Below are 18,326 nucleotides of genomic sequence, written 5' to 3' on the forward strand. Positions count from 1 at the left end.
TCTCTCTCTCTCTCTCTCTCTCTCTCTCTCTCTCTCTCTCTCTCTCTGTCTCTCTCTCAAACACACAGAACACTTGTTTGTCACAGGATATTATACAAGCACACATTCATTTCCGAGACACAAACTATAACCATAATCATATTAATTACTTGCATAACTCCAACCGACACTTACACTTACCTTAACCCAAAACCAACTCTAAACCCTGCAATTTAATGGTGAACCTTGTGGTAACTGGATTTTTGTCTGTGCAGCGTGATTTATACAAGTTTACACACACAACATTACATAAACAGTTTCATAACCTTACACAAACAACACGTGTTCATAAAGAAGATGCACTAATCATAATTTACATGAATGAATGAAACAAATGAATTGTAGAAATGATAAAGATTCAGTTTTAGCAGACCCTGGACAATGTGTCTCCTTAAGGTAACTTGAACCATGGCACCTCAGGGCACAGGGGCAGCATAAACCATGTGATAGAAAGCAGATGTCCATGCAAACACACCTACACACACACATATAAATCACGCACAGATGTTCATGATTACACCATGCCAAGCTTCGCATCTTTTTCTCATAAAGATGAAAGCAGCGGGTTGTTATTTATGTATGTTGGTAACTATTTTAATTTTGGGTCTAATCTAAATTCTGGTGTTACATCTGCTATGTGACGCTAAAAAAAAGAGATCTTGAAAATACACTGAAGGGTGTTCTGGTGACCAAGACATTCACGTAACTAAACCATCACCAGTTCCATGCCAGGGACCATCTGCTCTGTAGTAGCTAAACAACTGCAAATGTTTATTGTACAATGTGTAATTGTAAAATAAACATTTGCAAAGACCTTTGCCTTAATTTATCCCAACCTGGTGCAAGCTTGTGCGTGATGTTGATTACAGAGAAAACAGTGCCCTCTAGTGTCAAAGACAAGAACTGTTGAGGGGCAGATTGAGTCAGCAGATGGTGAGTGAAATTATGAGAAGAGGAAGAACAATTGAGGTGGAAGAGGAAACTAATGAAGGCTTAAAACAACAACATGTAGGCAACAATGAATGATATCCTCTCACTTCAAGTCCAGTTCTGTTAAAACAAAACAAAACAAAAAAATCACACGAACACACAGACAAAAACAAACAATTATGACAACATGAATGAAAAGTAATAAAATTATATAATTATACAATCAATGTTTTTAATAATAATCACAGCCTCTGCAGTACTTCTCAGCTCTAACGAGCGTTTTAAGGTCAGAGCTCTATGGTTCACTATTCTTGATGTTTAAATAACCGTAGGTCAACTTGATATGTCAGTGCTGTCCCCAAACGGCCAAAAAAAAATGTTATTGCAGGTTTTAAATTGCTTTGAAAAGGTGAAAATCTGACTTGGCAAACTTTCCATCTGATGATGAAGATCATGTGATATGAATGAAACTCCAGAACAGCTAATAAATGGACCTCAACATGAGATTGTTTTTTCAACTGTTATTTCCAAGGTTAAGGTTGAACCTAACGTAAAGGTACCCTGTTGAGTTTTCTTGACAATAAACAGAAATCATGCTTATATTCTGTGTTACTCACCATAACTTTTGAAAAAGATTTCCTGCAAGCAGTCTTCTTCTATCCTGCCTTTGTTGGCACACCGCAGCTTTTCCTCAAAATGTCTTCAGACACAAAGCCAAACAAAGCCGAACACTCTGCCGTGCAGGTGAAGCATGAATCATTGTCAGTGTAGAGTATTTGTGGTTTTCAGGGATCAGCTTTAGGCGTGCCCTTAAAATTTCCTACAACCTGTTTGAGAGCTGGCAGGTTCAGCATATCCTCAAACAGGAAACCACCTGAGGGCAATGCCTGCTTTGGGAAATGCTTTGTATTGTTGTATTGCTTTTCTCAGCAGTTACATCAGAATTGACGTCATATTATTGTTGATAATGCGTGTCTCATCATCTTTGTTTTGTGTAGCTGTCACTGGATGACTTCTTGTTCATACTGTTCAAAGTAAACTTGCTACTGTATATTTATACAGGTTTAGTTTAACATTGGTGCCAATACTAATAATGGAGGCATGAAAGCATTCATTATGGCACAGACTTAGATTAAGACCTCATAATCAGCTTCAATTTGGCTCTTCTTTTACATCATCAGTAGTCTATTGACAACAATAACGAGACTGTTTTAATGCTGTTTTTGAAACTTGCGGCTATTACTTCTGATTATCATTCATACAGAATTGGTGTTCAAAGTAAATTGTCTTTTGTTTCCTGTGCCATAGATTTGGACATTACAATCTCTTGAATAAGAGTTATGTATTATAGGTTACATTTAGTGTATTGTGTTTGCAATAATTATAGGGGTCTTTGTAGTGGGCTAGGAAAACCATTTCACATTAACTTAAAACTTATTTAGAATGATGCTGACCCACAGCATCATTGCTGAAGCGTAATGCCCCTTTGCTACTCTCTCAGCACTGTTGCGGTTGTTCGCACTATTAGCGCTGTTAGCACCGTTAGCTGCGATGCCGTCGGGGCAGTTGCTGTCATGTTGAGAGCCACGTGGAGGTAATCCCTCAATCCTAGATATGCTCTGAATTTAGAATTTAGCTCCTTTTAAATTACTGAACTGAAACATTTAATGTGTAGATATAGATTTGTATTTTTGTGGATTCATTGGTTAAATTCAACGTAAGCATAAAGATAGTTTCTATTTGGATTCTTATCCTGTTTGTCTCTAGTTTGTGCTTGTTGGTTTTTAGCTGTGGCTTTCCTTGTCATGCTGATTGCCCTCAGATCTCTCCTGACCACACCTGTCTTCATTGGTATAAGTGTCAGTCAGGTGATTGCTACGTTTTATCCTGAAGAGAGCGGTTTGCTGCAGCGTCAGTCTTTATAAGATGAAATCAGTGACTGTATCCGAGTTATGAGAGTGCGGCTTTCCCATTCTGTCTTTGATTCTGTCTGCCTGTAAGCGTCTCACTACAATAGATGTGGGTTTTACTTCAGTTCTTTGAGCCTGCAGTTTGTATCTCACAACTGTTGCTTGTAAGCCACTGACGTTTGAGTCTGACTCTCTTCAAAAACTTCACCCCCTTAAATTTTAATTTAGCATTTAGCTCTTCTTCCTTCTTCCTCTGCTTTCATTTGTTATAAGTAAAATGAAAATGTCTCTATTTATCCACCCATCCGTTCAATCTCTGTACCCACCTATCCTGTGTGGATTTGGGAGGTTAGAGTGAATGTTTATGGGCAGGGCATGTAATGTTTCAGTGAACGGTGTTATTCTGGAGCAGAGTTATCAGAGCCAGCAGAGGATGGAAGAACGCCTTTTCCATTTCCTTCTGAGAAAATCTGACGGGGACAGATCAGAGTGTGTGTAGGATGGTGAGGAGCTGCCAACAGGCTGCTGTTGACACCCTGTGTACCAGCTCTTACTTGTGTTTCCAGAAACCTTCACTCAACCAGTTAGAAGTCAGTTACAACTAGAAAAGTGCACTCGGTATTCATTTATCCTCATTAGCTTATATCAATGGTACCAGCTAGTTTTCCTGGGGCCTGAAATCCATCATATACATACTTTATGCAACATCCCATTTGTGTTATGCAAAGGTCAACTCATGTTCACCTCTAATTGTTTTACATTGGGAAAGCGGTCATACAAATTTTCTTAACATTACATTTCTTGTTCATTTACTTCATCATCATTTTTAATTAATTAGTCTTAGAATTAGTCAATGAATTAGCCTGAAGGGCCATCACCGCCAAACAAGAACACAACAATTTACATTACTAACACTGAGCTATTGATCAGCTGCATAAGTAATGCATTATTAAATGAGAATTGAATGAGAATTTGCTGTAGGTTTGATGTGTGTAAACTGGGCAACTATTCCAATTAATTAAGCCACGATAAGTTAAGGCACTAGACTTTGGGCGAGGTAACCAGACGCCACCCTCTGGGGATTATATAGAAGTCTATGAGAAAATGACCCTATACTTCTCACTTGATTTATTACCTCAGTAAACATTGTAAACATGACTTTTATCTTTACAGGTTATCTTTACATACAATTTACTAACACATTAGTAAATTGTACCCCCCCTCACACTTACAGGCACTCATTACTATTTAGGCTCCATTGTGGTTGTCATTCCATGTCTTTTTCCAAGAGGACGCTCTGTCCTTGCTCTGATGGGAAATACTGTCCTCACTTTTCCCTCTTGTTTTCCACCATTCGTCTTTTCTCTGCTCTGCTTTGCTCACACGCACAGTCAAACACATACAGTCACACACAAGGTTACACACACACACACACACACACACACACACACTCACACACACAAGGAAACACACCCACAAACACACACACAGAGAATGGTCTCCTTGGCTCCCCAGGTACTTTGTGTCTTGAATGCCTCCAGACAGAACAAATACTGTAGACCCAGACTCACACGCACACACACATTCACATGCACCATACTTGAATGCTGATCAAAACTTTCTCATATTCACTGAGAACTCTGTCCCAGAATCAGAATCTAAACCCAGTTGTCATAATTTATTTTCCTTCCTTGTCATTTGCTTTTCCCGCAGTTCTTGTCAGTCTTTTTGTGTATTTTATTCCCATGGTACAAGCAAACATGTTGCCACCAAATGTTGTGGGTTCAACTGTAACCAAGAGCTGACAGAAGGGAGAAGGAAAAAGTGAGGAAGATTATGGAGGAGGTCTGGGGTCTGGGATGTGGGCAGCGTTTGAAGAAGAGGAATGTATCAGACAGCGGTAAACATCGCCGGTAGCTTGAAAACACACACGCACATGCACCCAAAGTTCCATGCAGCTCCCGAGGGTTTCATTGGGAATTTAAGACAGCTTGTCTCCATTCTGATCAAACAGGTAAGTGTCAGTCTGTTGTTGGTTTATCCTCTGCTTCCATTTCCTCTCTTCTGCAAGGCAGGCAAAACTGGAAAAGTTCAAATCTGTGTGTCTGTTTAATTACGGTTGGTTTGATGAGGCGAGATTGCATAACGTTGCTCATCTCTTGGAAACCGTTTTAGCATGTACTGTAAGACTGCAAAATTGCAAACATGCCGATAGTCAAACTTCCTGGTGAGGCAAACGTTTCTCACTAACTATTGTGTCATACTGAGAGTCTGTTTGTCTGCAAGTGTGTGTTTTTTGTGGACAGCTTTGTGGGTATTACCGTAATCATATACAGCTGTACATGCAGGGAAAAATTATGTATTCTTCCCCCTCATACTCAGAAGTTAGAAGTATGTGTGCAAAGGCAGCCATCACACCTCACACTGACCTATTTTTCATCTTGATTTTCAGAGCCCAAGGGTTGCATCATTTCTTAAAGGAGCATTGCAGCAAAGTGGGGGTTTTGCGAGAGACAGAATATTGATTAAGAGTCTAAACAACAGGATTACTAAAGTCATTACAATTCATCCTGAGGTGGACATGGACATCTGTACTCAATTTCTTGACAATTCATGTGGTAGATTTCAATATATTCTACTGGATAAGTAAAAACTTTGACCTGCTGGGGGCACTAGAAGTAAAGTCATGAGATCAACCAGGTCATTTGGATTCATCCTCAGTGAAATGTGAATGTCTAGCTAACAGTCGTTAATATTAAAAATGAAAACCCTTATTCTCGTAATGCAGCTCGATAGAGCCAAAAAAGACATTATACAACTTCCACAGCCTTATAAAATCAAGCTCATCATGACATGTTTAGTAAATTGACTGACATGTAGAAATTGCTTTGTCTTTCTGTTTCTGTTTAATTTGCAGGGTTACATATCTCACCAGCTGTCTCGATGGCTCTCCTGTGCTGTGCTGTGTTGCTGCTGCTGCTGTGTGTTTTCGACTCTGCCTTAGCCACTGTTGTAGTTGACATCGACTATGGAGGTTTTCCTCTGTTGATTAATCGCCTGCTGGGTGAGCCCAGTGTGATGAGCCTGCAGGGGCGGATGGACGCGGCCTGGTTTCGAGCCAACAACCCCCAAGCCTGCCCTCAACAGTGTGACTGCCCCATCCACTGGCCCACGGCGCTCTACTGTGACCACAGAGGTCTGGCAGAAACCCCTGACCGCCTGCCGGACCGAACTCAATACCTGTTTCTTCAGGTAGAACAAAAACTGACACGGGAACTGAGCGCATGTTGCCTTTACAACGGTCTGCTATTAACCCACTGTGGTTTTTCAGTTCTTGTTCACATTGTACACTTCCCAAAGTGGCTGACCTCCGCTGCACTATACTGTATATGTTTAATTCTAACTGTAAAAGTATGAAAGTCAAAATCCGTTCGGCATTTTTTCCTTTTGTTCCCAGGGCAACAACATCTCGTCCTTGTCCTCCTCTTTTCTGACCAACATTACCGCTCTACGCTGGCTCATCCTGGACCACAATCAACTGCAGGATCTGGTCTCGCTGCAGAACCAGACCCAGCTGAGCTACTTTTTTGCCAACCACAACCACCTTAGATCAGTGCCAAACACTCTACCAACTGGACTCAAGCAGCTGCGACTGGCCCACAACCGAATTAGAAGCATCAGCCCTGCAGCTTTCCAGAACCTGCACAACTTGACACTGCTGCTGCTGCAGGGAAACAGACTGCAAATCATCACAGAGGGAGACCTCAAAGGTAGAGTAATGTGTCATTTCCTTTCTTTACACATGCAGAATCTATTGGGGTGGAAAGTGAGAGACTCCTGCTCTTGTGTACCTGTTCACATTGTACAAAAACAACGACAATACAGTAGACATACATATAGTACGTTTTCATGTTTTTCCCTTTGTTGCTGTTCATTTTACCGTTATTAGTGGTGGGAGTCAAGCAGCTGTTTAATTCAACAGTGATTTGATTTAATTTCAAATATGTAATGTGTCACAACATCTCACACTCTGTCATAATTTAATTTGATACTTCTAAATGTAAAACAGTTCTACAAATCAAAAGTAAGCAAATAAAACACAATTTAAAAGCCTGTAAAGAGCAACTTTTCTTCAAGGCAAAGCATAAGAACACGTCAGTTTGCTGTGTGCAGTCAGTACTAATATTTCAATGAATGCATTTTGATGTGTCATTGATTACTACTGTAACTAACATGATAGCTGTTACAAGTACCTGAACCATTTACTATACGTGTGAAGATGACAGTTTTAAAATATTTGCCCTGTGATGAAGGTCAATTTGTTTTTGTAATCGTAATTGTTTGGCCCTGAGACTGTTCAGAACAGTCTGATTAACATTGAACATTGCTGGCATTTAACATTGACAATGTTAACACATTCTATACGTCGTACAAATTTGTCAGTATTAATATTTAGTGTGTGTGGGTTTTTTTTTCCCCCTCGTCTTGCAGGTCTGTTAAGTCTGAACCTGCTGGACCTCGGTGGGAATTTGTTCTCAGCTGTCCCCAGACATTTACCCCCTTCTGTCCAGCAGCTCTATATGTCCAATAACACTCTCTCTGGACTGGGTGAAGACAGTTTTGGGGGATTTCTCAACCTTAAGTATCTTCGTCTAAGTCACTGTGGTCTGCAGAGCAGCGACGTCCACCAGCAGGTCTTCAACTTCTCCAGCTTGGTGGAACTGGACCTTTCTTATAACAGACTTAAAACCATTCCCACAGTCCCCACCACCCTGCAGTACCTCTACCTGGAGGCCAATGAAATACAAGGTGAGGTGCATACAGACACAAAGAAAACATGCACAGACACACAGACACAAAATGCAGTCAACTTTCTCACTGACTTCATGTCTGTGAAATGTTAATTTCCTACACATGTGCACACATTCCTCCAGTTTACAATTCAACAAAACACTCATTTCTTGTGACAGCAAGGTAAGGTATGAGTGAGTTATGTGGTTGAACACCTGGAGATGTCTGACACCTTAACCATATTGTGAGGGAGAAGAAGAAATGCGGAAAATGTGACTGGGACAGGAGAGAAACCCGCACAGCCCCAGAGGCCTCCAACATAGCCGGCCTTCATCACTGCATACGGACTCGGGATTGGGGTTGGGCAGCTAGCAGGCAAGGCAAGTTAGATATGGAAGGAGAGAGATAATAAAGGGAGGGGAGGGACGAATCGTAGACATGGAAAGACAAGAAGCCAGAGGAGGGTGGAGGAGAGGGAATATTGTGTGGCTGGTTGAGGGGAAAGTATGTTAGCAGAGAGTGGTATGAAAACATCTGTGCTGGATTCAGAGGTAAGAGTGCCAGATGAGCCAGAAGCACATGCTGTTCCCCTCTTCATGGTCTCCTCTTTCCTCTCTCTCTCTCTCTGCTCTCTGCTTCCCATCGCTCTGGCCTTTTTCGGCCAATAGGATTCTAATAACATTGCAGCAGACATGTAGCCTTTTTGACTCACACAACCATCAGTCAGCAATGACCTGGCATGCAATTTTGGCTCATGGGCTCTGGCAAAGTGAAAGTATGTTCTCGATCTGTGAAGCAGCAGACAAAGGGGCTGTGTACCAGCGGGACAGACAGACGGCAAAACACTTTTACAATAACACACACCTCATCGTCTAGCTAGCAGAACGACTGCTACCGCAGCTCTTGTCTGCCAAAGCCTACAGTCTGGGCCGAGGGAGCCTCTACTACTGAAATGAAGTGAGAAAGCAAAAGAGGGCGTTGTGGTTTCCTCATCCTCCGTTTTCACCACAGCACCTGCAAGACTTTCAGGAAATGAAAGCTCTGTGAGCAGAAGAGAGACATTTGCAGGCTGTACAGACCCTCTTTGGTAAGGCAAATGTCATGATGGGATTAAAGCGTTTCATTTCAGTAGTTTATCAAAAATATATAATGAACAACACATGGTACATGATGTGAAATCAAAGCTGTCTTCACTGGTTTAGTATCTACAGCGCTTTGACAAGACGACATTAAGCAGATGGCTGTCACTTTTGTGATTAATGAGTTTATAACAATGAAATATGGTCTGTATATGTTTTAAAATCCCTGTCTATTTTCTGTCTGTTCACCGCAGAGTTCAATGTGACCAGTTTCTGCAGAGAGTGGGGACCTCTCTCCTACTCCAGGATGAAGATCGTACGATTGGAGGGAAACAAAATGTCCTACCAACAGCTGCCATCTGACTGGGTCTTTTGCCTGCGAGTGCTTGAAAGTATTTACATCTGATCCACTCTCTGAATAAGCAACAACATAGGGTAACTGTATGTCAGTGGCCAACTTCATCTAGAAAGAAAACGTGACTCAACCTAAGATTTTTGTTCTGCTAGCCAACTCGTCACTAGTGAAGTCAAACAACTCAGCCTGCATCTACAGCTTTACGACTTGAATGCATTATGTGTTTAAGATGTAGATACACATGGAGGCACTGAAAGGAAAACCTACCTTCAAAAGATGCCAAAGCTTGAATGTGCGCTAATCCTGTGTTATTTTATCATAATGCCAAAAGCCCTGATCCAAACATTTCTCATACCACCATTCCTTTGGGTCTCTCTCTCTCTCTCTCATTGCATTGTTTCCAAGTTTTGCCTCACCAGGGTTAAACATCTGTGTGTAATTACCGAATAGGAACTGTGACAAAACCTCTAATTTCTGACTGTAGAGAATAATGTGCTCTGGTTAAACTGAGTTATGTAAAGGAAACATGTATGAATGGCAAAATTCAGTAGCTTTGTCATGAAAGAGTCTGACTCAGTTATCTGCACAGTGTTAAACAGCCACACCATAAAAAAATGTTCTGACAAAACGATTGAAACTCTTAATATTTAATAAAGCCCTTTTTGCAAAATATTGTTACATTGAACTTTGATTTGAAAATTGTTGTCTATCATCCTTTAAACGTGAAATTTGGTTTGCACAGCTAACAGAATGTATTTTAGAAAAATGTGTTAATATATTTGCTGAAATTCTCTTTCCAAATGCTCTGACAAAAAATAAGTACAAAAATCCATGTCCCAGGACTGTAATAAGCCCCAGCTTACCCGCCTGCCTACCTGTGAGCACACTTCCCGTGCACTCATTGCACGTCTCTGGAGTCTTCCACAAGCTGCTATCTTGACAACAGCCACGTTTGTTATTGACATTCATAATGATTATTTTGGGGTAGTGTCTTTGGAGGGAGACCTGAACGAACGGGCTGTCAGTTTTGCCTATGGTGACTTTCTTGATACATTTAGCCACTTTTGGAGCTAGTGCTGCAAGCTACTTTATTGGACAGCAGTTGGCAACGCTGGGCTGGGTTTTCTGTTGAATACTTTCAAAAATCTATCTCACTCTTGCTGGTTTCTCCAGTGTTGTCGACCCAAGCTGAAACTTGTCAATACCTGAAATACAAGCAATCTAGAGACAACGGTGATTCACATAACACCCTTTTTAATGTTAAATGTAATCATACAATTGAGTAAATATTTACGATAGAAAACAAGAGTATTTGACACGTTACCAACCTCTTAAGGGAAGATTATCTTCTTCATCCTCATCGTCAGGGAGACTTACAATAGATAATGTTAGTTTAAACGTTGTTGCCATACAGTTCTTTACAGTATATAGCTATATTAAGTACAGTACAAACAAGTTGCTATCTAATATGCATAGTGCAGAAACAAGCCATTATTCACCGTTAAATATGGTCAGAGTTAAATTCAGGTAATGGAAGGAGCAAATACAGACGGGACAGATGTGCCAGCAGCAGATGTTTCAGTACTGTGCCATTTTTGTTACCTTGACATTTGACTTTAACGATGCATTAAAGGATTTGTATCTTGGTTGACTTACAGTTTGTGTGTAACATTTCTGTATTTTGTTTTTCAAGCCGTATTTTGTCTTGATGTCCTCTCACAGTTTATTCTGTTGAAGGAAGCGACCTGACTGACTCTGGAGAGACGCACATTTCTCTGTGACAACAAATATTGACAACGACTAATGATGGGAGTCAAAAGTAGTAGCTTCACTTACAGAAATTGTGGTTGTTTGTTTTTTTGTCAAAAACCTGCAAACAGAATCCAACTCACTTTTTATCTGATTGTGTTGACCACACCTTTAAGTGCTGATGTGTGTGAGAGTTTGAATTAAAAAAAACTTTAAAAGATAAACGTGTGTGCGTGTGTGTGTGTGTGTGTGTGTGTGTGTGAGAAGGGCTTGGTCACAGTTGTTGTTGATGCAGCTGTGTGCTTTAGGCCATGTCCACACTAATACGTTTCCAAACTCATATCTTTTGCGTGACAACACGTCTTTTAGATGCTGGTCTGGTCCGACCTGCTCTATGTCTGGACTCACATATACCAGAGTCACTAACACATAGTTCCTTTCAGGGACGGGGAGTCACTATAAAAGTTTATGTAAGGTTGGTTGTTCCAATGACGACCAGCTGGCAGTCTGTTGGGTACATATGAAGTCATGATGAGTCATGGTTATAATATGTTAATAAGGGAGCTTTAGAACAGCGGGTAGGCTTTTCTTTTCTTTTTTACCTTTGGACAGAGCCAGGCTAGTTGTTTTCCCATGTTTCCAGTATTTATGCTAAGCTAAGCTAACTGGCTATAACATCATATAAAGCACAGGTATGACAGAGGTATCAATTTAACTTTCGGCAATAAATTGAAAGAGCATATTATTAACTACTCTGTGACATTTTATGGAGGTCAGCACTACATAAAAATAACTTTTTAACCGGTTAATGTTCTGACCATTGTCTTTTATGGCTACTGGCATGTTCTCCTTTATATATGTGATATTCATAAAGGAGAACATGAATGGTGAGATAGTCCTGATGGGCAGGTAGCACCTTCCGTGGTAGCCCTGCCATCAGTGTATGAATGGGTGAATGACATTACATTACATTACATTACATTACAGTCATTTAGCAGACGCTTTTATCCAAAGCGACTTATAATAAGTGTATTCAACATCGGTTTTCGAGAGAACAACTAGTCATCAGAAGTCATAAGTACATCTCCTTTCTTCAAACAAGCATCTAAGAGCATAAACCAGAGCCAACGTACAGTGCAGAAACAAACTAATGCAATAAGTGCCACAAACTAATAAGAATGCAATAAGTGCAATAAGCTAGTATGAATACAATAGATGCTAAGTAAGTGCTAAGTGGAAGGCTCAGGGTAGGTCTTCTTGAAGAGGTGAGTTTTCAGCCTGGTGAAAGATGGGCAGCGACTCCGCTGTCCTGACGTCAGTGGGGAGTTCATCCCACCACTGTGGGGCCAGGACAGAAACCAGCCGCGACCGGGTCGATCGGCCGTAGGGACCTCTGAGCGACGGGGCAACCAATCGCCCCGAGGCAGCAGAGTGAAGTGGTCGGGCCGGGGTGTAGGGCTTGACCATGGCCTGGAGATAGGAAGGAGCTGTTCCTTTCACTGCCCTGTAGGCTAGCACCAGAGTCTTAAACTGGATGCGAGCTCTTACAGGTAGCCAGTGTAGAGAACGGAGAAGGGAAGTTGTGTGGGAGAACTTGGGGCGATTGAACACCAGGCGAGCTGCAGCTTTCTGGACAAGCTCCAGAGGTCTGATGGCCGACGCCGGTGCTCCGGCAAGTAGTGAGTTGCAGTAGTTCAGGCGGGAGATGACAAGACCCTGGATTAGCACCTGCGCCGTCTCATCAGTGAGGAAGGGGCGAATCCTCCTGATGTTGTAGAGCAGGAATCTGCAGGAGCGTGTAACCGATGCAATGTTTGCTGAGAATGACAGTTGGTCATCCAGGGTCACACCAAGGTTTCTCGCAGTCCGAGTTGGCCCATGCGTTAAAGCGCTCTGAGTGGTCGGAAGACTAGAAAAGCGCTACTACAAGTCCATCCATTTACTATCCATTAGCTACTGTTCATGACAAACTCTATTTTGCTCTCTATTTTCCTTTGTTTTCTGGACTTTGTTAGGTCGTCCTCGCACGCGTAAACTCGACTCCTGCGGCATTCTTCCTTTTCAGAGACATACAAAGCACAGTGATCAAATATGAGAAACAGATATATCAGCAGTAACAATATTGGTATAATAAATGAAAACACATTTGAAATATTGTACAGTACACAATCGGTATTGGTGAACCCTCATTAGTGTCTCCCAACCAATTGAGAAGACACAGATGTAGGTTTTCAGGAATTGCAAGCTGGCTGCAAGAGCAGGCACTGAAGGTCCAGAAGGGCCATGAGATCCCAGTGGACGGAACAACTGACTAAATTAACTGCAAGGCATTGAGGTGTTCATTGTCCTTAATAGCAGATAGCTAATGAAATGTTTTCTACTTCCAGGCTCACTGATTTGGTCAGCTAAAAGGATCTAAATATAGAGGAACAATGCAAAATGGATCGAAAACATTATAATAAAAAATGTTGAAACTGGTAGACAACAATCTCATTTTAAAAAGAGCAGCTTCAATTTGTTTATTATTGTGAAGTATTTCTAATCTGGTTTCAAGCCTCAGATAATAATTTGGATTGTAAGAAAGACAGTAATTCATGTTAGTTTACAACTTACTTCTAATAAAGCGTCATAGTCAGGGGGATTATCTCTGCAGCCATTTAAAAACAGGACAAAACTCTGACTGGTGGAATCATTAAAGCTCTGGCCATTCCTCTCTTCCGATCTAAACTCTGCCTTGGAAACCATCAGTCAAAACAAACTGCAATGAATGTCCCTGCAGTGTCATAACAGCAACACAGAGGAGCTCAGGACCTCTCGCATATCACATCCCTCTGCACACAGATTCTCCATTAGCACAACATATTCTACAGCTCGGATATGAACTGGTCCAACCAGCAAAAGTTATTTTGAATCTCATTCTAATTGTATCCACTGCTGTCTATGGTCTGTATTAGCACTGCTAATATTTGGAGATGGTTCTGCGTTGCTTCTTGGTTTATTGACACTGCTTAAAATAGAGAAAGATTTAGAAGTCTGGGACCTGGGTTATGAGAGACTTGGTGTTATTTATTGTGTTATGTCAGCTTTTAATACTTCTTTATATTAACAACTGTGAAAGGGGTTGCTGAACCCATAGAGAGTTATGACCTGACAGTACAGTTCCCCTCAGCTCTACGGAGCATTTTAGCACGTTTTCAGCAAGCTGTTTTGATTTTACGGCAAGTACCTTTTCTTTACGTCACACTTTTACTGAACATAGTGGCACTTTGAGCAGCTAATGATCCAGATTCCTCCCTCAGGAGTTGGTAGAGAACAAAACAGAGCAAAAAGGAGAGGGAATATCGGACATGCTCATCAGGTGGCCAACACGTTCGTTATTTTAACTTTATGTAATAATATGTCAACCTTGTGTTTTTGCAGCTTGTGGCCAAAAAAAATGAATTAATGCCGACTTCAGTAAATGCCACCATCAGATCATTTCTTTGCAATTACTTGACAGAGATCATTTTAATGTTTTTGCTGATGTTTGAACCAACTTAAATTGCCAAGCTAATTTCAACTTCAATGCTAACATTATGTGCTGGAGATGGTTGATCTTAGCAAGAAAAGCTAAGAAGTTTTAGCAGTTTTTTTTTTCTTAATTCTATTATCGTCTATGTCTTCATAGATAACAGATATTATTGGACCTTGTTCTATTGTGCCTTTGTAACAAAAACTTAACCAGCTTGGCAAATGTTAGTTCTGTCTCAATTAATCCTCATCAAGAAAGAATATTGGCAGTATAGATACATTTAGAGATTTTAGGTTACTGACCTGCAAATATTGGCTGGTTTGTATGTCAAGATCATAACTGACTTCAGTTCTGGTTGACAGGTCAAGATGTTCAAGTGGATACAGGTCACTAAATGGGAAAATAGTGTCATTTTTGGGGGGTTAGCTTTGAGGATTTGTTAGAAAAATTCACTCGAGACTGGTGTAACAATCATTAATCAATGGACATTTATTCTTTGCAAAGAAGGAGACAGGGTTGATTCACATACAGAATGTACATCAAGACCGCTCGAAGATCTGTCTCCGAGTCTCTGGTATTTATACGAAGTAAACAACATGCAGTGGGCTGGCACAGGGTAACACACACATTTCGTGTTTCACGCAGGCGTCTACGTATCGGGACACTTTAACAATTCGTTCTAGTACAAAGGTCACTTTCTCGTAAATCATGGTCGCAAATCAGCCCTGCGTAAGTATTGACGCTTTCTACAAGTTTATTATCATTATTATCATTCTTATTTAGGACAAACAGCTGAAGTGTTCTTTCGGCAATCAACTGCTTCTTGATAGACTAAACATCTGCTGAAGATGCCTGGTGACCCAGATAGTTCACACAAGGACACAGGCCTTAAACACTACAGAGGACATGAGCCTCTGTTAAATGTATAACATTCACTAATTATTAAATGCATACTAATTAGTCATTTCGATTTTTCCCAACAGGATTCAAATGCAAAATACATCAATGCCTTCTTTAAAATCTATGTTCAACAAACAACTCTCAACCAAAACTATTGCACAGTCAGTTGGTCCTGGTTTGTAGGACCAACTGACTCTTAAAGAGGAATCGTGTGCAAAGAGCCTTGGACCTCCCAGCTGTGTGAAGAGTCTGTTTGTATCTGGGCGGAGAAATCATCCACAAATCTAACGCAGGGCTTGTATGGTACATGTGGTTTTGGCGAGATGACTGAGGAAGCCGTTAGATTCATTTACTGGCCTGATTACAAGCAAGTCTGAGACCTCCAGCCCTCTCATTAGACACACACACACATAAACACACACAGAACACAGATGCTGATTCTGCTGTCTTCTATTTCTTTTACTTCTATTTCACAAAGTCATCAACATACAGTGCAGTAACAACGCTTTGTTGCAAAAGAGAGAAGGCCAATATTTTTTGACAGCAATCAACTTTTGAACACAATTTTAGAAATAATGATGACCACGAGCTTACAGTAATGAGCCAGAAATACAGCAAGGGACACTTAATCTTCACATAATCTTCTGTTCTTGAGACAACGGGCTTTAGCCAAAAGAATGAGCAATATACATTTTTGGCACAATTGCCAAATCTAGCTTTTACTATCACATCTATTTTTTTATTTTTTAATAATACAATACAATAAGTGAGATATCTAACTTAAGATAAAGAGGATTTGGTTTGTTTGCAATCCTTCTTAAATCTCTGTTTGCAGAGTTTTGTCATCTGCTGAAATGTTTGTGACACCATTTCCTGATGTTTTCCCACAGTCCCTGAGCACCACTGAAAGATTTTCTCTGCTTGCTGACTAATCATTAAGAGAGGTGTGGGTGGGTAAGGGGTGTAGGTGGCCTCCTCAGAGTTGTTAAAAGTGAAAGATGTGGAGTTCAATGTCCAAACTGAATGTTGTGTGTGTGAGCGATGTGCGTTGTGTGTGAGAAGACAGTTCGACTGTTTATGGAGTCTGTATCACACCTTCCATATTTAACTGAGTACCGACAGAGCCTCATATGTGAAACACATGCAGCTTACCTAACGCAATATGGATACTTTCAAATACACACACACACACTCTCACATATACTGCTGTACTGCACCACTACCATCTATCATACCACGAAGCATATGGGCATGGTAAGCTTGTGCTTCCTTTTTATCTAAAAGAGTCCATCTGGGTAAATGTCTCTACTCTTCTCTGGGCCCCAAGTTAACCCATGGATGTATGATAAGAACTGGATACGGCGCCGACGATGAGCCTTTTTTTTCCAGTGGCCACTTGTGGTATTGCAGCAAAAAATGTCCCTCCATCCCAAAAAGCATCTTCGGCGGGTGTTGCAGAAACAGAAGCCGATTTGAGTACTTTGTCATGTGTTGATATTTCTGTCACCGCAATTGCGCAGCCATGCAAGATGCAGTCACGAGACTTTACAGGTGTGTAGTTGAGATCATAATAAAGGCAGAGCTAGAAGATGGGTGTGGTCAGATCAAAGGCACCCCGGATAGGCGATTGGAGCGTCGCGGCTAGTGTGATCCCATCGCAAGATGGTCTCTTGTTATTAAAGCCTACATCCATCATGGATTTAAACTAGATACCAGACCCCAAGATGGCGCATATTCAGTCCAATGAGAATTGCTCGCCTGGTGCATATGCCAAAAAAGTTTATAGTTCAAAACCCTAGTAAACCAGGTTTACTTCCAGGGCATGCAGCCAACTAAATATGTCGGCAACGTTTCTCCTGCTGGCACTGCCTTGGAGTTCCTGCTCGGCCCATCGACTTTACATTGTGATGACGTCACAGATTTTTAAATCACTTTTCTCAGCGCAAGGACATTTTTACAAATGTAAAGCCTCTATGAATCAAAAAATCACAACTGAAGGAGTCATAATTGATCTTGTTTGCAATTTGAGGTGTCCTGTCAACAGTTTTACAGACGTCTCTTTTATAATGGTGGTCGATGCAGGAAAGGCTTTTTGGTGCAATAACGTGAGTAGCCACTGAGCAAAATTGGGAGCAAGGCTGAACTGCGTGCCGTATCCACGTCGTATTGTATATCCATGAACCACATATGAAAACCGTTCTGACAAGTGGCGGGTGTTTTTTTTTTTTTTATTAAAAGGCATGTAAACCCTGTACTGTATATTTATTGCAGTTTAAATAAACCAACATTTCACCAGCTGGCTCCATCAAGGTTTCTGACATTATAGTGCAAACAATCATTTCACACCAACCTAATGTATCACATTAGTACATACAAAGAGAAAAAAGGGCATTTTGAATTCAACTTTGAATCAATGTTTGAAATCCAATCCCCCAAAAAATAAGTAAGCATTCCAAAACTTTTGCAAAAGTCACTTCTCTCACTCACCAAGCTGAAACACATCAGTTTGTGTGCAAACAGCATGTGAGCTGAAGCCTGTCTCAGCTGGATAATGTTTGGTTTAGTGCATGACGGATGAGCTTTGATTTGGAAACTTGCTTACCAATATGCTTACTTGATAGAGTACTTTTCAGTTAGTATGATTTCATGCATGATGTAATGCTTCTCAGTCTCATTAGCTGCTAAGATTTGCAAGGATTTTGGCTTTACTTTGGAGAGGAGAAAGTGGGTGGGGTCCGCAGAATTTAGAATGTATATCTGTGGATGCTGTATCGAAAGTTGTCGGTAAATGTTGGGCAGAATATTATAATTCCTCTGGAAACATTTCTGGCTGAATATCATGCACGTCTCCGTTAAACTAAACAGTTCAATCGTGCAGTTTTCTCTGTAGATGACAGAACAGGCTGTTCTCTGAACGCTCTCAGATTATTATACACACCAAGTCATTTTGGGCTGGAGCCTGCGCCGGCCTCGTTCTCTCCATCAGTTTGGAAAACATCTGCTGCAGTATGTAATAGCAGTGAGGACTGCTGCTTAAAGAGTTTCTGCAGTACAAGCGGAGT

The 18,326-nt window shown here is 41.0% G+C and overlaps 1 protein-coding gene across 1 annotated transcript; it reads left to right on the top strand.

Annotated features, from left to right (window-relative positions):
• The first annotated feature begins 4,747 nt into the window (after positions 1–4,747).
• LOC116386562 (lumican) lies at positions 4,748–10,986 on the top strand. Its single transcript, XM_031852891.1, has 5 exons — positions 4,748–4,893; positions 5,797–6,131; positions 6,337–6,649; positions 7,371–7,688; positions 9,004–10,986. The coding sequence occupies exons 2-5, from the start codon at positions 5,823–5,825 to the stop codon at positions 9,153–9,155; spliced, it is 1,092 nt and encodes a 363-aa protein (XP_031708751.1). The 5' UTR covers positions 4,748–4,893; positions 5,797–5,822; the 3' UTR covers positions 9,156–10,986.
• Positions 10,987–18,326: the final 7,340 nt, after the last annotated feature.

This window comes from Anarrhichthys ocellatus, unplaced genomic scaffold (genome assembly GCF_004355925.1).
Source record: "Anarrhichthys ocellatus isolate YVR2014 unplaced genomic scaffold, GSC_Weel_1.0 scaffold1, whole genome shotgun sequence".
Lineage (NCBI taxonomy): Eukaryota > Metazoa > Chordata > Actinopteri > Perciformes > Anarhichadidae > Anarrhichthys > Anarrhichthys ocellatus.

Excerpts from the sequence above, each read along its gene's own strand:
- LOC116386562 (XM_031852891.1), top strand. The coding sequence starts at position 5,823 with ATGGCTCTCCTGTGCTGTGCTGTGTTGCTGCTGCTGCTGTGTGTTTTC. Across the intron at positions 6,132-6,336 it reads CTCAATACCTGTTTCTTCAG|GGCAACAACATCTCGTCCTT; the intron begins GTAGAACAAAAA and ends TTTTGTTCCCAG. Across the intron at positions 6,650-7,370 it reads CACAGAGGGAGACCTCAAAG|GTCTGTTAAGTCTGAACCTG; the intron begins GTAGAGTAATGT and ends CTCGTCTTGCAG.